Source organism: Rhinolophus sinicus, linkage group LG07 (genome assembly GCF_036562045.2).
Source record: "Rhinolophus sinicus isolate RSC01 linkage group LG07, ASM3656204v1, whole genome shotgun sequence".
NCBI lineage: Eukaryota > Metazoa > Chordata > Mammalia > Chiroptera > Rhinolophidae > Rhinolophus > Rhinolophus sinicus.
Window position 1 is genome coordinate 62,484,044 of NC_133757.1, and position 24,884 is coordinate 62,508,927.

The 24,884-nt window shown below is 42.9% G+C and overlaps 1 protein-coding gene across 1 annotated transcript in view; it reads right to left on the reverse strand.

Annotated features, from left to right (window-relative positions):
- Window positions 1-13,819: 13,819 nt before the first annotated feature.
- The window catches only part of FRMPD2 (FERM and PDZ domain containing 2), a 153,760-nt gene continuing 142,695 nt past the window's right edge, over window positions 13,820-24,884 (reverse strand). The window contains 6 exon segments of the mRNA XM_074338698.1: window positions 13,820-14,024; window positions 15,023-15,280; window positions 18,484-18,584; window positions 20,304-20,475; window positions 22,126-22,216; window positions 22,219-22,435. Of these exon segments, the coding sequence (XP_074194799.1) occupies window positions 13,820-14,024; window positions 15,023-15,280; window positions 18,484-18,584; window positions 20,304-20,475; window positions 22,126-22,216; window positions 22,219-22,435 (1,044 nt within the window).

Sequence of the window (24,884 nt, forward strand, 5' to 3'; positions counted from 1 at the left end):
CCAGACTCACTGTCTGATCCCTCTGCAGCCGGAATCCAGCACTGAGCCCTCCAGGCTCAGCAGAGATTTTGAGCTGGCAGGTGTCCTGAGAGAGAATCTGTAGTTTCCCTAAGAATTCACCTGCTACATATGTCCAAGAGCAACTCTGCTACCTGGGTGAGCTTGCCTCTGGCCTGCTGTTTACAACACCCTCCCTGTGCTCCTGCCTTCCACGGGCTCGTTCCAGGGCACCCATGTGTTGCGCAGTTTGCTGTGAAAAACAGTGCTAGACAAATGGGTAAGTAGAGGTCAAAATGCAGACTTGGCTTTGTGTCCCAATGAAAGGTTTCTCAGGGGGGAAGGGCCACCTTCATGTAATTCATCAGCCACGGGAGGTGCCCTTTTGTGAATCTCGCCAGTGCACCCTCTGTGTGAGCTGACATTCTGGTTATCTCTCCATTTGGGTCCACATCACCCCCACTTGTTTTACGGCGACTCCAGGCTGTGCCCCACTTGTAGGTCCACTTGGCTGTAACAAGAACTTGCACATCCTTACCCTACCAAGGGTGTTGGCAGCTCAGTCCTGGGCCAGTCGTCTTTCTCTTTCTCTTTGCTCTCCCCCCAGGCATGTTGTTCAGCCATCCCCTCTCACTTTTACATTGCTCAGGCACAGGTCAGACACCAAGCCCTCATGTCCCTCCCAATTATAGGAGACACAGATCAAGCCTTATAAATTATTCTCTTTAAGTCCTTCTCATGTGGGCAAAGATAAAAGAGAAGCACCACTCTCCTTCTCTCCTTTCCTTCCCAAGGAGGAAAAACAGGTGTGGAAGGGAAAATTTCCATAGTGCTCCAACAACTTTTTTCAGAGGAATTTTCCATTCCTCACCTCCTAACCCTCTAAAGCTTCATCGGCTATGGGTGGGTGATCACCAGTGCTGCTGGCTGCCAGAGGAGGTGACTCTTAAAGTATGAGTGGGTGTTAATTGAACGAAGGAGGGAGAGTGTGCCAAATGGGTGTGTTGGGCACGGAGCAGAGCATATTCTAGGAGCTCCATGTGACTGCATGAGAAAGAGAGTTTGAGGGATGTTCAAAGAGATGGAACTGGAATTGGAGAACTGAGTTGTACCAGATCCTGGAGGGTTTTGCATACTATGCTAAGAAATTTGAATGCTATCTTATAGGATTAGCCATCAAAGGATATTTTTAAAAAGAGAGTACATGGTTTTTATTTTCCTCTTTGGCTGCAATGTGGAAAGTTATGGTGAAAGTGGAGACTTCTTTGGTGTGAGCTAAGAACATTAATAAGCAATGTTCAGAGAATCTTCCAGTTAGAGTAAAAGAATTTCTCACTTTTTTCTTATTTCTCAAAGTCTTTATAACACAGTCTTGAAAGCCACTCGTTCTCCTTGGTTTGCCAAGTTCTTAGGTAGGCATTATAATTAAGAGAGAAGGGCATGCGTTTTATTTCACCTCCGCTATTTACTTGTGAACCTCTCTGGGTCTCAGTTTCCTTACATATAACAATGACCCTAATAATTTATGAGTCAGAATAAACCAGATTATGCTGCTATAATAAACAAACCCCAATTCTAGTCACTCATAGCAGTAAAGGTTTGATTGTTGCTCTCAATGCATATCCATGTGGGTCAGCAGACAGTTCAGCTCCATCTCCCTGACTCCAGCCCACAGGCTGATGGAGCACTCACCATCTCACACCCTGTGATCACTATGGCTGATGGAAAGAAAGCTCTGGAGGGTCCCGCAACTACAACTAAATGTCCCCCTGGATGTGGCATGCATTACTTCTACTCACAGCTCTTTGGTCAGAACAAGTCACATGGCCCTATTCTACCACGAAGAGGCCCCTGTGTGATGTCACATATAGCTCCCCCACAAGGCTATGGTGGGAGTTAAATATGGTTGCAAACATGAGGAGCTCAGCACAGAGCTTGAAACCAAGCAAGTTTACCTGAAGAGACATTTCTCCAAAGAGGACATACAAATGGCCAAGAGACATATGAAAAAATGCTCAACATCACGAATCATCAGAGAAATGCAAATAAAGACCACAATGAGATATCACCTCACCCCAGTTAGAATGGCTATCATCAACAAGACAAATAGTAACAAGTGTTGGAGAGGCTGTGGAGAAAAAGGAACCCTCATACACTGTTGGTGGGTATGCAGACTGGTGCAGCCACTATGAAAGGCAGTGTGGAGTTTCCTCAAAAAATTACGAATAGAATTACCGTATGATCCAGCAATCCCTCTCCTGGGTATCTACCCGAATAATCTGAAAACATGTATCCATAAAGACAAGTGTGCTCCAATGTTCATTGCAACTTTATTTACGGTGGCCAAGACATGGAAGCAAAACCAAAATGTCCTTCGATAGACGAATGGATAAAGAAAGAATAGATGAATGGAATTGTGTATATATACCACAACTTCTTTATCCATTCGTCAGTAAGAAAAGATGAAATAGGACCATTTGTGACAACATGGATGGATCTTGAGTGTTGCCACGCAGCAGCCTACCCGTCTATCTCCCTCGTACCTGACCCTAAAGAAAGCAGAGTCTGTGAGACGGATCCTTTCAGGGACTTTGCTTCACCTTTGTGCTTGCACCTTATGTTGTCTGCCTGGTTGGCAGATGGCTAGATGGCTGGCTAGTCAAAGACGGGTACAACTTCCCAAGGGGGGGGCACCCAAGCCAGACACAGCTGTATGGGGACCATCTGGGGAACTCGCAGGGTAGATAGAGGTGGGCACAGCCTCCCACTTTCCCCTGGCTAAGGAGAGCCTCAGCCTCTGTGGCTGCATTCCTTCCCACAACCTGCAGGGGAAGAGATTCAATGATGTGCTCTCCATCTATTCATATGCATAAAGGTTTTGTCCCTTGGGGAAGTACATACATCCTGAGACTTATGGTTCCGCTGCCTGCAGGCAAGGGTGACTGGTTTTGATTCAGTTTCCTATTATAATGTATGGGATTCACAGATCTTGAGATTGACAAGCTTTATCTCCTTTACTTCCTCCCCTAACTAATAAAACTTATGCGTTGGCCTGATTCCGGGCTCAGTCCTTGAGGCTGGTGTCCCTTGGCCCCGCTTGCACTCTATTCTTGGTTGCTGTCTTTCTTAACCCTGCACCGCCCTCCTCGCTCCCCACAACTCTTGTGACGCAGGACGCGACACTTGAGATTATAATGCTAAGCGAAATAAGTCAAACAGAAAAAGTAGAGAACTATATGATTTCACGGATATGTGGTATATAAACTGAAAACAACAAAAGAACAAGACAAACAAATGAGAAACAAAAACACTCATAGACACAGACAATAGTTTAGTGGATACTAGAGGGTAAGGGGGTCGGAGGGTGGAAGATGAGGGTAAAGGGGATCAAATATATGGTGATGGAAGGAGAACTGACTCTGGGTGGTGAACACACAATGGGATTTATAGATGATGTAATACAGAATTGTATACCTGAAATCTATGTAACTTTACTAACAATTGTCACCCCAATAAACTTTAATTTTAAAAAAAAAGAAAAGAAAAATAAACCAAGCAGGTTCAGACAAAGCTCTTCTACGAAGAGCAGCCTTATCCATAGCTGTAGTTAAGACTTCCAGCTTCTCACTAAGTACTTTGGGGAAAGGATTGTATCCTCAATTACCCATTTAGACATTGGGCCTTCCATTTCAAAATGATAAAAGGAAATTTGAAAATTTCAGAAGGAAAGCCTGGTTGAGAAAGAAAGAAAGAAAGAAAGAAAGAAAGAAAGAAAGAAAGAAAGAAAGAAAGAAAGAAAGAAAGAAAGAAAGAAAGAAAGAAAGAAAGAGGAATTGGTAACTGTCTCTGTCTTTAAGTCATAGATATAGAGGGCCCTCAAGGACAGAATTTGGGGAATGGCAGTTGAGTATCCCTCCTGTAAGTTGGAAGGCTCTTGGCTGCAAGTCAAACTGGCTAAAGCATGAGTAGATTTATTGCCATGAGAACTCCAAGTCTCACTGCAAGACAGAGGTCCAGGATGGTTGATTCAGCAGCTCAATTATGTTAACAAGAACCAAACGTCTTTCCATCTTTTTGCTCTGGCATCCACAGTGTTGATTTCATCTTAAGACTGGTACCTTTTGAGGTCATGGAAAGCCTCCACTGGGGTAGAAGCTATCCACTGGGGTAGATATAACAAACAATTGCTTTCTGGAAATCTTCCCTAAAAATGCACAGGGAGCTTCTCTAAAAGTTCCTGCAAAATATCTGCTTATATTTCATTGGCTTTGTCACTAGCAAAAGGAGTTGCCCTTAAACCATTGAGTCTTACCCTGGTGGGAAGGAGGAAAGGATGCTGAGAAACAACTAATAGTCTACTTTGTACCCCTGAAAATAAGCAGGTTTGGTTCTAACAACTATTTCAGAGATAGCTTTCAACAGCTGTTCTTTAGCAGTGTCTTATCAAAGAAATGGGATTACTTGATAGGGTATGCCTGTCAGCCAATGAGAAGTCCATTCATGGATAAACACAGAGGAGACCCTGCATCCCTCCCTCTTCTCTTCCCATCCACCCACAGTCACGAGATGTGTCCGTTCACATTCACCGTTAAACTCTCCTTCAGTTGTTCTCTTTCTGTACTAGAGCTTCATAGCACAGCTATCTTTAAGGTTCATTCTACAGAATCTCTTATAGCTTAAGCCACATCACAGCATTGCTTTGGGGCCTCAGTAACTGTACCCCTTGCAATGGAATTCAGGATAATTCCACCTTAGTGAAAATATCTGGGTTGGCCCTACGGCTCAGGTGGTTGGAGCGCTGGTGCTCCCAACTCCGAGGTCACGGCTTCTATTCCCACATGGGCCAGTGAGCTGCGCCCTCTACAGCTAAGATTGAGAACAACAGCTCTCCCTGGAGCTGTACTGCCAAGAGCATGATGGCCAGCGTGAGCCGCCTGCAGTTGGCAAAAGCTGCCATGAGCTGCTGTGAGCAGCCAACCAAGGGGGGAGCACAAGGCTCATAATACCAGCATGGGCCAGGGAGCTGTGTTCTACACAACTAGACTCAGAAACACCGGCTTGAACCGGAGTGGGGCGGGGCAGGCGGAAGAAGAGGGGGAAAAAAAAAAAAAAAAATATATATATATATATATATATATATATATATATATATACCCTTTAGAGTACTGCATACCCAGAGATATCTCAAATTCAAAATGCATAAAATCAAACTGATTACCAAATGTGATACTCCTTGATAGTCCCTGTCTCAGTTGATGGGTCCATGATGGGTCCAACTGTTCCTTCTGCTTCTGCTCTGGATTCAGCAGTGGTCTCCCAAGTGATCTGACGACTTCTTGTCTCTCCCAAAAACCAGACTAATCTTTCTGATTAGAGTTCTAATTATAGCAGATACCTGATGAAAGGCCAAGCTTAGTTTATCATCTGTCCCCACCCCATCTCTTGGCTATTTCCTGCCTCTCAGTGCCCTGCTCTATCTGTGCATCTCGGTACCCCTCCCATGCCTATCAATGCATAAACTGCCCTTCTCAAAGGAATGCCTTGCTACCCCATCCCAGACCTTCCCCTCAGGCAGGATTCATTTCCTTCTGGGAAAAATACCTGTTTTCTACACCATCATTATAGCATTCTTCCCATCGATTATAGTAATGTGTTTGTATTTTACCTCCTTCGTAGGACACAACTCCATCCATGTTCATCTCTATCCTCTGAAACTTGCCCAGAGCCTGCTATACAGTAAGTGTTCAATGAGTGTTCAACTGAAAATGGGACAGAGACAGATAGAGCTGTTCCAGTGGTCTTCCTCTTTATTTGTTCCAGGATTGACTCTGAAACTGAGTCTTTTATTCTGTAGCAGAGATTTGTGTAGCTAAAGGATGGAATTGTAATTTATTTAAAAAAAAATACCACAAGAGCCGCAGTAATGGCACTGACCATGTAGATGGGCAGTTGGGGAATCGTGTGCAATCCAGACACAGTTAGCAGTGGAAACTGAGCACACTCACTCTTGGCCAATGGATCTGTAACTTTCTGTAGAACCCACCCTTCCAATATGGGGAGCAGCCATGGTATGGTTAAAGCAGAGTTGGGAAGACCATTTTTAAAATTAAACATTTTATTTTTAGATAATCATAGATTCACATACAGTTATAAGAAGTAATACAGATTTTACCGTTTTGCCCAGTGGTAACATCTTACAAAACTATAGCACAATATCACAACCAGGATATTGACACTGAGAAAATCCATCCCTCTTGTTCAGACTTCTTTTGTTTTACATGTACTTGTGTGTGTGTGGTGTGTTAAGTTCTACACAATTTTATCACATAGTTAGGTACATGTACCCACCACCACAGTGGAGACACAAAACAGTTCCATCACCATCAGGACCCCTCCTGGTGCCCTTTCATAACCACACCTACTTCCCTCCTACCTGCCCCCTGCTCCCCTGCTCCCTCCTTTGCCAATAGTAACCATGAATCTGTTCTCCATTTCTATAGCTGTGTCATTTTAAGAGTGTCATATAAATGGAATTATACTGTGCAAACTTGGGATTGACTTTTTCTCAGCATAATTCTCTAGAGATCCATCCGAGCGTGTATCAGTTCACTTCTCCACGTGTGGATGCACCAGAGTTTGTCTAACCATTCACCTGATGGAAGGACATCTGCAGTGTGTCCAGTTTGGAGCTATTAATTACAATGAAAGCTGTGTTGAACATTCATGTACAGGTATTTTTGTGAACATGTTTCCCATTTCTCTGAGGTAAATTCCTAATGTGCAATTTCTGGGTCTTATGGTAATTGTTTACTTTTTTATAAGAAAGTGCCAAACTGTTTTCCAGAGTGCCTATACCATTTCACATTCCCACCAGCAATGAATGAGTGATCCCACTTCATCCTTGCCAGTATTTGGTGTTGTCACTATTTTTGCTTTACCATTCTGATACATACGTAGAGATATTATTGAGGTTTGAGTTTGCAGTTCCCTAATGGCTGATGATGACATTGAACATCTTTTCATGTGCTTATTTGCCATCTGCTTATCATCCAAAGTGAAACATCTTTTGCTTATTTTCTAATTGGATTTTTTGGAGGTTTTTTATGGTTTAGATTTAAGAGTTCTTTATATATTCAAGATACTGTTCCTTTGTTAAATATGGGGGAAAGACCAGTTTATCAATATTTCCTTTTATGGATCATGCTTTTGTTGTCAAGTCTGAGAACTCTTTGCCTAGCCCAAGGTTCCAAATATTTTCTGGGTTTTTCTCCCTAAAAGTCTTACAGTTTTACATTTACTTTTTTATATATCTACGATTTATTTTGAGTTCATTTTTGTACAACGTGTAAAGTTTAAGTCAATGTTCATTTTTTTGTCTATGAATATCCAGTTCTTCTAGCACCATTTTTTGAAAGGCTATTTTTTCTGTATTAAATTCCTTTGGCACCTTTGTCAAAGATCAGTAGGGGATATTTGTGTAGGTGTTTTTCTGAGTTCTTTATTCTATTCCATTGATCTATATGTCTATCCCTCTGCCTACATTACTATGTCTTGATTGCAGTAGCTATAGAGACAGCCTTAATACTGGGTACAGTGATTCCTCCCAACTATTCTACTTTTTCAAGATATTTTAGTATTCTAGGGCTTGTACCTTTCCCTATAAATTTCAGAACATATTGTTTTATTTCTGTAATGTAAATTATATTAAAAATATAAAATATATAAATTTAATTTATTTTTTTCTTTTCTGGGAATTGTTTTGTTTGTTCTATACATAGCCAGAAAAGAATGTTGTTTGAATGTCGGTATACTCTAAACTTTCTCCAAACTCAAAAAAAACATAATTTTGTTTGCTTTTAATATACTCAATTTGTGGCTTTTATTACTGAAATTAGAGTTTGCTTTTATACTATTAATAAGTTTATTAAATTTGTATTGTCATTTCTTTTCTCTCTTCCCAGGCTACACAAAAAGTGTTTCTCTTTTGTTACTCTATTTAGTAATTATGTTAGAGTTGCAATATTTGGTTTAAACTTGAACTAAGAACCTTGACTTGTAATCCACATTTTCCTTTTTTTGGTTCAATGAAGGAAAATTTCAATTATTGAGATGCCACTTCAGCATCATGGTGAAACAGAAAATTTTTCATGATTGTTCATTGTAATTATTAAGCCTGATAATGTCTTTACAAAAGGATGCCTCTGCCTAAATCACTATTACTGATGTATTATGTTGGTGCAAAAATAATTGCGGTTTAAAAGGTTAATTGCGAAAACCGCAGTTACTTTTGCACTAACCTAATAAATCACATAAAGTACACTCCAGTGTCTGCACTGGAGGACTGAATAAGAGTACATATGCCTTTCATTTATATGAAAAAAAATAATTTAATGGCTAATGTACTTGTCTACACCAAGAAATAGACTCACCAGCCTATAGTACCCATCCTGGGGGAGGTCAGTTGGATATCTCTTTAACAAAATTCTAAAATGTAACTGTTTTGTCCTCCCAGATGAAACGATCTCCTCTCTTTGACAAAAATAAAGTGAAAGTTCCTCTGCAAGACTTACAAAGTGAATTGTAGAATAAGCTTGTCTATGTCTATAAAATACTTTACTGGGAATTTGGTAGGAATTGCATTTAGACCTTTAAATTAATTTAGGGAGAACTGACATCTTTACTGTGTTGAGTTGAAAAGCTCACTTCTGCTTTACAATTTAGTGGTAAATGTGTGTATGTTTGAACAACTTCATACAGATGCTGTGCTGGCACATAATAAGAGCTTAACAAATATTTATGGCAGAGAGGGAGGATGGGAGGACCAAACAAAGTCTTGAAGAATGTGGATCATTGGTTCCCAAATCTGGCCATACCCATGACTTCTACTGAGCTTTGTAAAAGTACAGATTTCTGAGTTTCACCTCAACCCTGCTGCTTCAGAGTCCCCAGGGGTGGTGCTAGTGAAGATGACTTCTTTTTTACTTTTTTTCAATTAATTTTTATAATTGAGGTAAAATTGGTTTATAACATTATACAAATTTCAGGTGTACAAAATTATAATTCTATTCCTGTATACTCTATTGCGTGCTCACCACCAAAAGTCTAGTTTCTAAATGTTCCCAGACATTTGACCTTCTTTTCCCATTATATTAACACCCTCTAGAGTTGATGTGCAGGTACAGCCAGGTTTGAGAAATGTACAATGGAGAAGCCAGACAGATGCAGTTTGTAGGCAATGAGCTGAGTCCCTTAGGACTGAACTGTTCTTTCTGATATTTGTCCTGAAACAAAGCAAGTGGCAGCTGCAATGAAATCTGCCTAAGGCAAATTAACAAGTTCTTCATGGAGACAGGATTCAAAATAAGTAAACAGACCTGAGGGAAGGGGAGACTAGATTAATTTTGAATCTGTAGCCACCCATTTCTTTTCCAAAGAGTAAATAAGCAGCCAGAGTTCAGCAGAGTGCAAGTAGTTCCAGATTGTAAAAACTGTTATTTATTCACTTCATTACACACTTAATCAATTCCCTAACCATGAGGTCTACAAAACTGTAATAGTGCACCAAGGGAGCTGGCTGCAGCCTAAGAGCATCTGAAACAAGACTGTTCAGATGCCTGGAAATTTCTTTTTCATTAATAGAGGAATAAGCCAAATGACCTATAAGACTTTCCTATCATAAAAGGAACAGGAAATTAGAAATAAAAGCACATGGAGAAGAGTGATAAATTAGGTTTTAGAGCACAGGCTTTTTTCAACCTTAGTCTTGGTTTTTGTTTGTTGCTCTATTTTCAATGTAAAATTCACTATATAAGTAATAAATATATGAAAGTAAAGGAATTTTTAACAAGATATATTCTCCTAAGCCCATCTTCCAAACACTGGATGGTTTCTCTTCCGTTGCTGAACATTCCCTCTGTGCATTGAACTTCCCTTTGTGTATACATGCTCTTCTATCACTGTAATCAGCAGTGAGCTTACGATTTTGAGGTACTATATCAAACACTTTTCTAAGTTGTGACTTTTTAAAATTTGTTTTCTTGGCTGTATATTTCATTGTGCTACTGTACTATACTTGTCTCTTTTTTTTACCATATTGTACTTAATATTTCTGTATTTTATTCTATTGCCATTTCTAGTCTATTCTATTAATTTTTCACCATTGACATAATTTATCTTTAATATTACCATATTCTAAAGCATTTTGCCATTTTTAATTTGTTGCTTTTACCAAGAGCACTCCAATGAATATCTTAAAATACACAGATTTTTTTTTCTGATTCTGAATTATTTTTTTGAGATAAACTCTCAGGAATGGCACTGTTAGGTCATTGGACATAAGCAATTTTAAGGTTTTTAATATTTCTGAGTATGTCCTGTTGCCACGCAGCAGCCTACCCGTCTGTCTCCTTGCACCTGCCCCTAAAGCAAGAAGAGTCTGTGAGATGGATCCTTTCAGGGACATTGCTTCACCTTTGTACTTGCGCCTTATGTCTCCCTGTTTGGCCCCAGAAAGATGGCTGATCAGCCAATGATGAGTAAGATTCCCTGGGGGGGGGGGGCGCGGGGGGGAGAGTACAACTCAAGCCAGGCGCAGTCAAGTGGGGGTCAACAAGAGAACCCACGGGGTTCATAGAGGTAGGCACAGCCCCCCCACCGTCCCCGGCTAAGGAGAGCCTCTGCCTCTGTGGCTGCATTCCTTCCCACAACCTGCAGGGGAAGAGATTCAATGATGTGCTCTCCATCTATTCATATGCATAAAGGTTTTGTCCCTTGGGGAAGTACATACATCCTGAGACTTACTTACAGTTCCGCTGCCTGCAGGCAAGGGTGATTGGCTTGAGTCAGTTTCCTATTATGATGTATAGGATTCACAGATCTTGAGATTGACAAACTTGATCTCCTTTACTTCCCCTCCTAACTAATAAAAGCTACTGCGTAGGCCTGATTTGGCACCCCAGTCCTTGAGGCTGCAGTCCCCTTGGCCCCACTTCACTCTATTCATGGCTACTGTCTTTTCTTAACCCTGCGCTGCCCTCCTTGCTCCCCACAAACCTCGTTGTTCGTTACGCGACAATGTCCAGCTTCACCAAAATTTTGCCAATATTGGATAGTATTTTTTTAATTTTGCAAATATGATGAATGTAAATGAGTAACATTGACATTATTTTGATTAGAATTGTGGTTGTCCACCATTTGCTCTTTCATTGTATAATTATCTATTGAAATTTTCCATTAATCTATTATAAATTTTAATGAACTTTATAAATGTTAATCTCGATTTACAATTATGTAAATGGCTTCCCAATCTATTGCTCCTTTTACATGAATTTTGTCATTGTTATTTCAATATCATCAACCTTGTAGTTCTTTGTTATGCTTTTTATCTATTACTGTAAGCCAGAGTTAAGTTTACTATTCCTCTGTAGATCTGACACAATTGGAGTCTGTTTTCTGTTTTCTACCAACTTTTTTCCTGATGTGGGTTTTTTTTCGGTTTGGGGGTTTTTTTTGCATTTAATCACCTATATGTAATTTTAGTAGATGAAGTAGCTTTGAATCCAAATCGTCTTTTACAGTTATCCTCGTTCTCTCTGTGCAGTTGCCCTCCTGCCCCCACACTGAGCTGCTGACTGCCTTGTGTTTCCCAGTATGTAGTGCCGAGTGTGTTCCTTGGCTCACACTGTGGCCTATCAGGTCTATTTCTTTTGGGCATTTGCTAATCCCACATGGTTTTAGTTTTTTGTTATGATGTTGGCTATATGTCTAATACCTAGTAATGCTGGATTTACCACTTCACTCTTCCTTTCGTAATTAAATGTTCCTGTCTTATTTTTCCTGCATATAATCTTCAGAATCAGGTTGTTGACTCCAAAAAGAAACTTCTTTCAGCAGAATGTATACCCACGTGAAGTTGCATGTGAAGAACACAGAAAGATGTCAAAGCACAGCACGCTCACAGCCTTTGCGCCGAGACCCGTAACCGACCGAAAACTCCTTGCGCTAATAGAGAACTAAAAGGTGGACACTGCAATAGTACATCTGTCCCAGAAAGTGTGTAGCAGTGCAGCAGCAAGATCTTGCCTTGTCCTCCTTTATCTTGATGTAGGAGGTTTGTTCTCAACTTCTTTCACAGGAAAGCCATGAGTGCAAGGATACACACACACACACACACACACACACACACACACACACACACACACACAACTTAAATACCAACACTGAAGAGTGGTCACAGCCACTAGCCAAAATGTACTGCCGTGACAGACATGATCTTTTCAAAGTTAATTCTTAAAAATTGGGCCAAACCCTCCATCCAGGTCACCTTCTTGGGCACCTTCTCTTTCCTGGTGGCAGAGCCTGTGGGCACAGTCTCTGGACCAAGAACACCTGAGGGCGTTTCCATCTGATCACAGTCCAAAGGACTCTATGCAGAAACTCTCTGCCTCAGCAGACTGCGTTCACCTAAAACAATAAGGAGCTGTTACGGGGTGGCCTCACCATTGGGCCAGCATCCTTCTCTAAACAGAACAGTTGCATTGCCTTCTAATCTCGCTGGACAGCAGGACTTCATTTAGCCTCATTACAGAGAAATATCCTGTGAGGGGAAAAGTAGGACTCATGGCACATGACGGAAAGACGTATGTGTTACACAAGCTCGCATGGAAAGACACATTCTCGGGGAAATGTGAAAATGCACCGAAAATAGAATCCGTGTGACTCCGCTCCTCCTAGCTGTGTGATCTTTGAAAAATTATAATAAACCTTCAAAGCCCCATTTATAAAAGAGGACTAAGAACACCATTCAAAGTGGATGTGAGGATTAAATGAAATCATTATAGAAACTACCTATGCACTATTACTGTCTTAATGTCTAAAAGGACAAAATAATTTGTTATACAGGTTTAAAGGATGTACTTCTCTATCCATAAGCAAAGTCCTCTTTATATCCTCCAAGACTTCTCCCCATTTCCAGGATGAGAGAGAGAATATATACAACAAAGGTCCTCTACCTTTTGGGGGTTACAGATCTCTTAGAGAATTTAAAGAATGTTAAGAACTGCTTTTCCCAAAAGAAGCACACAGGTCAGCCTTCTCAGCGTGGTGGCATCCATGGATGCCCTAAGCACATCTGTGGGCTGCCCCATGGCGTCCAGGCTAAGAACTCATACCTTGGGCTCTCCTGCCTGCATGCCCGCCTTCTGTCAGCAGGAAAGGATACGTGACTGCATCTGGACTCAGCCTACCTACATTCTCAGCCACTGTCCATAGCTGAAGGCTATTCAGTCCACCCCAGACCCTAATAGCCTTGCATTAACCAGTACTTCTCCCCATTCCACCCCACACCTTATGTGAGGGCACAGCTCTGACTGCCTTGTACTTTTGTCCACATGAAAAAAAGAACAGGATTGGGTGCATTCATAAGGTTGCATGATATCACTGAAGTCATTTCCTCCTTTATGATTGATAATAAAAATAGCTAACACCTTCGAGTCTTTACTATGTGCCAGGCAGTGTGTCAAACACTGGACACACATTGTCCTTTAACTCCTTACAGTAACAGCATGACGGGGGTTTTGTTATCTCCATCTGGCAGTTAGCTGAGTCGTAGATAGTTTAAAAGCTATTTGCTGCAGGTCACCCAGCTAGTGAGCGGTAGGGCCAGGCTTGGCACCTGAGCCCCTCAACCACAAAACCCTGCTGTCACTGCTCTGCTCTCCACAGCCTCCCTCAGGGCACTGCAGATCTCATGGGACATTTCCTAAGTACTGACACTCATGGTCCTTAGTTGCTTCCCTGTCAGTCCCCCAAGCAATTGCTGACTCTATGGGCTCTCAGCTCCCCAGCCCTGAGGAGCCTTCTTCGGAAGACTGCCACCCCCTCCATGTAAGCCATTCCCTGAATGCTCCACACTTTTGTGAATCCATAATGGCTCATTCCCAAAGTTGTCAGGGTGTCCAATTTCCCCACAAATGGCATGCATGGTCTTCAAAGCCTCCATGTCATCCCCTCTATTAACTTGTTGCTTCCTGTTTCAGATAAGAACCAGCTCTTTTGTCATAGTTGAATTTTAAATATCCACCCACCTTATCAGCTTGCCTGCTCTGTCCTCTAAGAATCCAGTTCAGTCATTTGTGGTGCAAATGTAGCTGGGACACAATGGAACGAAAGTGAACAGGTTTGTTTCAACGACAGCTGAATCTCCATGAACCAATGCCTCAGTAAGTGTCAGTGCACCTTGAAAATGTGTTTATGTGACAGATTCTTGAACATTAAGCATGTTTTTAACTACTAGAACTACATACGTTGTAGGCTTTTCACAGACTATTGGGTGGTTTAGCAACCTGTCAAGAGTTTAGCCCGTTTTACTCTGAGTCTGACAGTTTTTGTTACACTTACTCCTCCCATGTCGTCATCAGTATATGACCCCGGCCTGGTGACCTAGTCCCAACTTCTGCCAGCGTCTTTTGTTAATAGTTTGACTTTCTTGATCAGGAAAGAGTTCACTGTGCTGAACTGCAGTGGCTCAACAAGAAGGGCCATGTTACATGATACCAAGATTCTCTGAAATACACTGAGCCCAGGGGTAGGCAGCAGCAGACAGAACAGAAATGAGCACTTCACCAGCAGTCACCAAAAGACAGAGGCCTGGGGAGAGACGGTGCACCCAGCTGGTGCTGGAGGTGGCAGAGCACAGCACCGAACATGTGGTCCACAGAGAGGGAGACCTAGGGTTACACTCTGACTCTGTCATTTATTCACTGCATGACCCTGGGAAACTCCCAAATGTCTCATCTGTAAAATGGGAATGATAACAACCTTATAGGGTCGTTGTCATGATATGGACCATGGAAAGTTCTTAGTGAAAACACATGCCATGATGATGTGTCACCCGCCCCCCAGAAGGGATGTGAGGAGAATGCAGTGATGTCCTCAGACCATCAGCCAGCAAAGTGGACTGAAAACACTGAGCCCTACTGAAAGAACTCAGCACTGCCCCATTCCACCCACACAAAGGGACACCCACCTGAAGCCACCATCATCTGTGTCTTCCAGGTCTTCCCATTCGCTTTCACTATCATGGGAGACTTTAGGAGGCAAAGACTGTGAGCGAGCACCCCAAGAACAGAACTGTGGCAAGGGAATGGTCCCTGAATCTGCTTCCAAACATTCTCCACAGGGTAGCTGGTCTTCCGATGTATGGCTGATGGTAAGATACACTTCATCCTTCATGGTAGGAGAGGGGGCTTCAGGTGGATGGCAGATGTCACCTTCTTCTTCATCGCTGTACAATTCAGGATGAGAAAAACAGAAACCCATGCATCTTCCAGCATAGATCAGAAATTCCTCTCTCTACCTTCCCTTGCCTTTCAGGATGTTCAGCAAAACACATCACAGGAGAGCCAGCCAGAGTTCAAACAGTTCTTGCTGAGGAGCGCCCAAATTAATGGAAAGAGTGAGCAGTAACAATCCAGGTCATTAAGTGCGATGGTAGAAGCAGCACAAAGCATTACGGGAGCAGAGGAATCTCCTTACCAAGCCCAGGATACCATGGGGGACTTAACAAAAGGCACAGCATTGAAAGCAAATCTATGACCCAGTTCTAGGACTGACTCTTCACATGGGGAGTCAGTCAGACCTAGGGCAAGTTTATTAACTCCTCTGGAACTTCAGTTTTCTCATCTGAAAAGTGGGAAGATAAAGAAATTTAGAGGATGTTGGGATGCTTAAATTAAATAATTCTGAGACAGCCTTCCAGGGCTCCTGGTACAGGGTAAGGTCTCAGGAAGTCGAAGGTGCCATTATTCCTACTCTGATTATGATCATTATTTCAAGAGAGGAATTAGATGGAAGGGGCTAAAGCAGGAGGCTAGGAGCAGCTCAAGCAGGTGACCTTCAAAGCACTGCTGTGCAAATATCAGGTCCTTTTCTGAGTGATGAAAAAGTGCCCATTTGGAGGCAGTCAGCTGGAATGACATTTACTCTCCATGTGACACAAGAGGCAGATGAACGGTGAGGTTCACTGTCTGCAATGAAGCAGAGACACGACAGGAGAGCTATCCAGCGGCTGCCCAAAGTTGCCACTCACACTTTTTGATTAGAAAGAGCAATCCCTGCAGACGGAAGAAGAGCATTTTGCACAATTTCAAACATGCAGAGGAGGCGCTCAGAAAATAGTTGTTGAAAGTCTGGTTAGAGATGATGAGTGGGAAAATCTAAAAAAAAATGCACACAAATTTAGCTTTTTACCAAATACATGAATTTTGTTTATCAGCCTCCTTCCCCACCCCCAAATCAATGGGTTGGCTTTGCTCCTTGTCCCCTGACCACCCTTTCCCCTTCCGGTAATAACTCTTTCCCTTAAAATCAGCTGTGGCACCTCCCAATAGCTACAAACCCCCAAATATCCATAGAGCCCGTCCTCCTCCCCAATAAAGCCAGAGTGTCTGTCCCAACCTGTTTTGCTATCAATGAGACATTATTTCTGCACACGAGAGCTACAGGGTATATGTAAAAGTACAATTTCATGTGAATATACACATATTCTTGTGTATATGAGGAGACTATATGCTACAAGGGCTGAAAAAGAACATTCATTTTAAGAAACCAATATTTCAAAATGGTTAAGCACTTCAAGGGAAAATTTGTTTAAAGCCTTAAAAAGTATGAGGTGTGATCAAAAGATATGGTAAATGTTTAATTTTTTAAAAAAATGTTATTACAGTAAAAGACACATTGCCACTAATCCTCCACAAAATACTTCCCCTCACTTCGAACACACTTATCCCGTCATTCTTGCCACTTTCTGAAGCAGTTCTGGAAAGTCCTGTTTTGTGAGTGTTGTTACTTCAGCCTCTATTATGACAACATTCCACGTCATACATCGTTTCTGGTACGGCAATTTCTATCAAATGAAAACATTGCAGTGGGTCCTCATCCACTTTATTCACTGGATCTGGCACCACCCAGCTTCTGGCTCTTCCCCAAAGTCAAAATGACCGTGAAAGGTAAACGTTTTGAATCGATTCAAGACATCGAGGCAGCCACAACAGCACAATTAAAGACACTCACAAAAGAGGACTTCCAGAACTGCTTCAGAAAGTGGCAGGAATGATGGGATAAGTGTGTTCGAAGCCATAGGGAGTATTTTGAGGGGTGTTAACAGCAATGTGTCTTTTACTGTAATAATTTTTTTAAATTTAAACATTCACAGTATTTTTTTATTACACCTTGTACTTGGCCAAATTGTGTAGAAAATATGATTTCTTATAAATATACTGAGGGAATACCATGGAAGTTTTGTTAAAGAATGGGAAATCCAGCCTGTTACCCAGGCACACCAACCCCCTCCCCCAAGCAGCAGCCCCTCCCGCCCTCCCTGCCGAGGAGAAGCAGGTGACAGCATGTGCCCATCGGCCACTGCAGTGCCTGACTGTCCACACCTCAACTCCCACCAACATACTCCTCCAACATTTCTAATAAGCTCCTTGCTCTCCAGGTTTGATTTGGGTCTCTAGCTATTGGCCTCACCTGGATAGGGACCAGGGAGGCTGTCAGCCTGAGACACAAGGCGGACAAAATGTCTGGAGGGGGCTCAGTGGCCCCCAGGGTGAAATCCTGGCCCTCATCCCACCACAAGTCAGGAAGGAAGAATGATTCCCTTTCCACCATCCTTCCATGCATGCCATGAGACTGCCCTTGAGATCTGACCTAGAGTTGATTGTGGGCATGGAGAAAGGTGAGCAAGGAAAGAAGAGGCACAAGAAGGCCTGTGAGAGCCCCAAGCACAGCCTATTTCATAGAAGGGGACAGACTTGGTGATTTGGGGAATTTAAGTAGGACAGTGGCATTGCTTTAGAGAAAGACTAGATGCTTTGGCAGGTGGCCATGCTAAGTAAAGAGGCAGATCCTTCACCGTGGGCTCAGAGCCAGCTCAGGGTCTCCCATCTAGAGCCTGAGAAGACCAGAGTGCTTGGAGCTCTCTGCTGAACCCCAGACATATTTAATGACCTCATTCCCTTCCTACCAAGCCATCTGACAAAGGGAGCCTTTTATAGACAGGTGATGCCTAAAAGAGAATGTGGAGACTCCTTGGGCTCCCTGCCCAGCCACCTCCCCCACACAGCTGGCAGGACCCCAGAACCAGTCCCCACACACACCTCCAAATCCTACAACTTTTCAACAACTGCTTTTAAGGAAAAGAATCCCAGTTAAGCTCTGAGGTCAGTGAAATCATCATGAAGCCTCTGCTTGTTATAGGGTATTTACTGAGTGGAAGACACCAGACCTTACTTCCCTGGACAGCTGTCCTTTAGAGACTTGGGCCACCAAAATCATGTCCACTTTCCAGGAAGACAAGTCTTCAGGCTTGAAATACTATGGTGTTGCAATTGTGCTATTTACTGTGGTTGAATTTGCAGCAAAGCTCAGGGTTTCTGTCTTCATGTGAGGTTCAGCCTTCTCCATTTCTCCAGCACCAGGCCCCACCTGATGTCCCCATCAGCCCTTGTTAGTGCAGCTGGGAGCTCGGGGCCACTGCTCCTGCCAGCCCCGATTTGAGCATTTAACAGGTGACATTTGCAGTGTATCTAAGACATCAAGTGGAAAAGTTCACACTCCGACACCAGAGCAGGCCTTCACAGGGTCCCCCTGTGCCCTCCCATCTGACCAGCAGCTCTCGCCTGGCAGCCTCATTCATCCCTTGGCCAGTTGCTCTGATATGACACCTGGCATGGCAGCTGCAGTTGAGTTAGACCTTTGGCTCCTAATTGTTGCTTGCTATTCCAGGAAGAGTGTGTGTCCTCCTTTCCCAGAAGGCATAACGTAACTTTGGTTCATTTCAAGGACTCTGGCTTCATTTTGCATTCTTACATGACTGTGAAGACTTCTATCATCTCTTTCACTAAATGATTGTTGCTGAAACTTCATGCATTTTAATTACGGAAATTTAACTGAATGTGCCAGAGGTGGGAGGAGAGGGAGATAGAGAGGCAGACATAGAGAGAAGGGAGAATAAAAATAACCTTAAACATTCTGCAATGACCAACTTTCCACTCAATGAGTGTAAGCCCTGAAGTGAACATGACTGGAAAACCAGAACCTGCCATCCTTTCATTCCTGTAAGACCAGCATTTAAATACAAGCATTTTGCAGACAGCCCACAAATGCAAGCCACCAAACTTCATCTGAGATCAACCACAGAAAAAGAAGTTTGCTCCCACACCAGGTGGGGGGTGGGGCGACATCACATCTTCCAAAGTGATGTTCAGGCTTCACGTGATTGTCACCTTATTCCCTAACTTTGGAAACTAACTTGTATAACTCCAGCCAAGTACCAAGCCGTCCCTCTGGCACACTACTCCAGTGCTTCTCCACGAGCATGCCTTTTTACATCATGCTTTATAAAGACCTGCTACTACAGGGTATAGGGTCTCCAGATATATGATGCAGTAAAAGAAGAGAACAGGGAAAGAAAAGCAAAATCTCATCTTCTCCACAACACTCTGGGGTGCTGGGGTGCTGGCAGCCATCAGGCTATAGGAAGTAGCCACCTAGCAGATGGTAAGTTCTGGCAGTTTGCTGGGAATTTCAATTGACGGACCTGTTCTTTAGTTGGAAATAGCTCAGGGAAGGGAAAGAACACTGACTTCTGTTGATTCCTCTGTGCACCAGGCGCTGTGACAGCGCTCTTCATGTGTTACCCCTTCTGACCTTCACAGCACCCTGCGGAATTAGGAGGTCTTCATCTACACTGGAGAAGTCTCCAGCTCAGGAAAGTCAACTCTCCAGGCACGTAAGTGGGAAGCTGAAGCAAGGCCACATGATCTAGAAGCCCTTGTTCTTTTTGCTCTAAACTGCAGAAAGAGTGTGATTCACAGATGCCAGAAACAAAGAGGCAGCTGCCTGGGATTCCCACCTCAGAACCAAGCTACAGACATCCCGAGGGGGTGGGCGGCAAGAGCCACAAGCCCACTTCGGAATCCCAATTCAGACCCCTCCCTGGAGCTGGGGGCACTGTTCGGTGACTGCTGGGAAAGCATGGGAATGCCATGCTTTTCATCCTTAGGGGACACTCACAACGTGTGTAGTAAGTGCAAGCTAATGTCCTGTTGGAGGAGAAGCTAACGTAGTTTGCTTCAGAGAGAAGAAAGGTTCCTGACTGGGAGAGAGAAACCCCCATAAAGGTGAAGCCAGAAAACGTGGGGAGGCAGGTCTTGGAGGCATCACCAAGACCACAGGAGGCAAGTGTAAGGCGGGAAGAGGTCGCCATGGAGGGACCGAGTATAGAGAACAGTAGGGCTGCCCACCTGTAGCTCCTTGGACCACATGGGCCTGGGCAACGAGCATGACACAGTAACCATGATGGACTGAAGACCAGGGATGTCCTGCAATGTTCTGGACAAGCCCTCAGGACTTGCGTAACTGTAGGAAGGAGCAACTCTCTCCAAAGACGGCAGGTTTGGGACATCTGGTATACTCCTGCAAGGAGGGACACTACGCCAAATTTAATTTGATTCAGAAAAATAAAATAATGTGAGGCTTCTTGCAAAAAAAAAAGAAAGAAAGAATGACAAAATGATAGGAAGAAATAGGTATCAGGACTTATAAGTAGACGACAGAGAAAGGCAAATTTCACCTTAAGGTAAGGAAACACTTTCACTTTCTGATCAACAGCTACATGATGATAAAATGGGCCACTTCAAGAGGAAGCAAATTCTGCATCCTTGGAGATATTCAAGCAAAAGCAGACCCCCTACTTCAAGGATGTCACAGAGCAGACTCCAGCATGAGCTATGAGGTTGGATTAGGTCACTGAGTCAATGAATGAAACAGTGACTACCTGTACAATAATTAGTGAAAATAAATACTATTGTTAATAACTGATAACCATATACTAAAGGTACATGGCAAGTCCACACCAGGCTTATACTTTATAATCCAGTTCTCAGGGTCTCTGTCCATCACCCCAAACTATGGCAGTAAAACCTTTAACAATCCAACAGTGGCCCCACGACTATAGGGAAGTACATCTCCTTTTATGTTTTCTACAAGATCATACTAATAGTTATCCCTGAATAAATCTCTGTAGATTATTCCCTTTATCATATAACCAAGCCTATCAGTTACTGCCTAGAACACACTTGTTTTTATGCATTTTCAGAATGAAATGAATATCACTGACGAATATACTTGCCCACTTTGTTCTGCTTTGCAGAATAGTTGGTTTTTGCTTGGATGGCACAGTATTCTTAAAAAAAAAATGTGTCTGAATATTTTTAGGGAACATAGTCTGTCTCTAGTTAGTCATAGATCTCACCCTGCCTAATTGCGTTACGTGGGCTGCTTCATACTTCATGTCACCTACCTGTCCCTGTAGATCTGCCCTTGTTGGTCCTCTAAGATGATTAACAAAAAAGGCTGTTTAATCTCAGTGGGTTTACATAGTGTGAAACACAAACCATTGCTCCTCATCATGTGCCTGCTCCGTGCCTGTGCATCTGGCTACACCCCCATGAGCAGCATCTTACCCTTTCTCAGTATTTGTACTCCTCTCTCTGCTCTTAACAGGTCTCCATGCACCTTGCATATCTGTAATAAATTCTGTCAAACTGAATCAAACAGCATGTTTTCCATCAGGACAAGACTGAGAACTGGAAATACTTAGGGGTGGATGGGCACAAAAATGCAGACCTAAGTTAAAAATGGCTGTTAAAATGAATGTTCCAATCTGGTTTTGAAAATGTGGGGTTTTTTTTAAAGCTAGTGTTGATTGTAAAGCATTATGTTAGCAATAGAAATGATGCATACAGGAACTTCTTTCTTACCACAATGCTTCCAGAGGCCAGGAGGGATACAGGACAAAGGTTTGTGTGCTGCAAAGAAAACCCACGGCCTGCCATCTGTAGTCTCCTACTACAAGACCACTGGGCGGGGTTTGCTTTCCCCAAGACTCAAAAGCTGTGGTTATAAGCTGATCCAGACCTTATGCTTCCTTTATGTCCACCTCCCCTCCAAATACCTAAAATACTACTAGGCCCAGCAAGCATCTGAGCACAGTTACTGATTGCTCGATTGTAATTCCTAGCAATGAAATTCACAAAAAATGTCTGCAAATGTGGTGAGTCTTACCTTTCAAGTCTCCGGATATCACAAACCGAATAGCAGTTTTGCCTCAAATCCTTTTCCAAAGAGGTAGCTGATGCTGCAGCATCCACTTCCTGCATAAATGAGGGTGGGAATCCCCAGGATATATGAGGGAAGTGGCCCAGGGTCGCTCTATGTCTTGGACCCATTGTCTCTCTCTGGTGGCCTGTTGGATGTCCCCTGTATCTGGGGAGGCACTGTCTCTCTGGCTGTCTCCTTGACCCAGGCTGGGGCTCTGTTCTGAGTCAGTGCATGTTGCCCTGGTAAATTCTTTGTCTGCTGAGAGCACAGGTGTCTATGAAAAGAAGTACTAAGGATTAGGAGATTCATGGTGCACAAAGAGCGGAATATAAAAATTGCTTCTTTAAAAAATAATAAGTTTTTTTTATGTGATTATAGAACAAAGCAGTTATGAGATGGGCTATGACGTCAGCCTCTCTGTCAGGACCCCAGCTCCCACTGGCCTTGGGCAACACGCTTAACCATCTCCAAGCTACTTAGCTTGGGACCATTGGAAGCTCTTGATAAATGTATTATTTTTTAAATTTAAAATTGTTTTGAAAACTTAGAAAATAAGAAAACAGAAGGAACAATGACACTTTATTCCACTTTTCAATAGAATACAATTTTTTAAAGTTTCTTTGTCTTCATCTCTCCTCATCCAAGATGGCCCATTTTCACAGCCTCATCTTCCCTCTCACCCTGAGGCCCTTTCCTGGGTCTCCTTCTCACTTCTCCAAACATTACTTGATTCTCCTCAACTGCTAACATTCTCATTGGGCCTTTTAGGTTTGGATTTTGATGGCTTGCTAATGGTGTGCTAACACCGCTCAACTTTCTATGGGAAAAAAACACATCTGTACTTCAGTAGAAAACTATGTATTTTCTAGGGTACAACCTGTGGGTTACCTGATTCTCGCTGTATCCATTGCTCTGAGCTATTTCATAACTCAGTGTAAATAAAGATGTTCTATGAAATCTCTTTTGCATAGTTTTAATATCTGCCTGGTTCCCTCATTGAATGAGTTAGAGAACATCATTAACGTGTGTTCATTTTCACATCTACATGAGAGTTGTGATTTTACCTTTTCCTGAAAATTCTTTTAGCACTTCCATCCCACGACCTACATCCCTAACGGAATGCAGCACATGGATGCTCGAGTCAGACAGGGCTGAGCTCCCGGCCCTGCCTTCACCTATAACAGAGGAACATTTACTCTGCCACCCAGCCTAGTGGTCTCTGCACCTGTCTGATTGCCCATACCCCACAATGGGAGGGAGCCCCAAATATGTACTGTTATTTAATCATAAATACTTATGACTCTACTGATATACAATGTACACTATAAAGGGTATACCAAAAATCAAAATTTGAAATGGTAAGATTAAAAAAAAGGAAAAACAGTTATATTTTCTCTCATACTCCTTGGGAGACCCCCAAAATCTCCTTTTTAACCACTCCTCTCCTTCCATCTCATCATCCCCATACTCACTCCCCAGCAATCCTTCAACCTCTTCCAGGCTTCCAGTGGATGGAGTTTCTGCTTTTTCACCACCACTCTACCTCCCAGCCACCAGTGTCCTCACTTTCCTTTTATTGTGCTTAGATTACATGATCTGCCCCATAAACACTCCCTTAAAACAGAAAATCCTGATCTCCCATCCTCTTACCCCTCTCTGCCTCCATCCTATGTTACTCACAGGTGCTGTATTTTAATTCCAAGTCGTAATGACACTATGCATATGTGGACTTCACGCCTGCTTCTGAGACACTGACTACTGCCAGATGCATGAGCGCAGAGGTCAAAGGGCACTCAAGACTTCCAGATAATCTTTCTTTACTTCCTTCGTAAATTCAGCTTCCTGTCCTCTCTACTCTCTACATTATTTATCATCTTCTCTTCCCTCAAAATCTTTACAACCAACCCCACTTGCCTCTTACTTCATGGTGAGAATGAACACATTCAGATAAGAATCCTTCATCCCCTGTAGTAAACTCTACTGACCAGTAGTAAACTCTATTCCAGCATCCACCTACCAGCCACCACATTTCCCTGCTCTTTGAACCAGGCTTTTGTCCTCATCATTTCAGTCCCCAGCTGAAATTGCTCTACTCAGAATCGCTAATGGCCTATCTCTTCCTAAGGCCACAGAGCAATTCTCTGTCCTCATCTCAGTCTGCCCTTCAGCACCATCCGACATAACCAGTCCCCCATCCTTTTCTTCGAGAGCGTCCTTTGCTCGTTCACTCTACTTAAACATGAAGTTTACACTAAACTCTGTCCTTTCCTGCTTTTCCTACCACATCCCAGGCCACTTTGTCTCATTTTCTGTCTCATTTCTATGAACCAGACTTCTCAATGTTGGGGTGTCCCATGGCTTACCTCTCAGCTCTCTTCTTGACTTTTTCTGTACTTTTTCCCAAGATGGTATCCATTTCATGGCTTTAAATGGTGTTATTTGCTGACAATTCCCAAATCTACTTTTTCCAGGACTGGCCTCAGGCCACTTCTTCACAAATAACTGCCTACTACACATCTCCATTGGCTGCCAAAAACTGTCACTTCTTCTCCATGTACTGTAAACTGCCCCCTCTAAGCAACACTTATCTTGGTAACTGGTACCACCATTCATCCAGCTGCTCAGGCCAAATTTTGTTTTCTTTCCTCATGCCCATATCTAATCCTAAAATAATCCTTAGGGGTCTACCTCCCATGTGTATCTGAAATCTGACTACTTCTTAC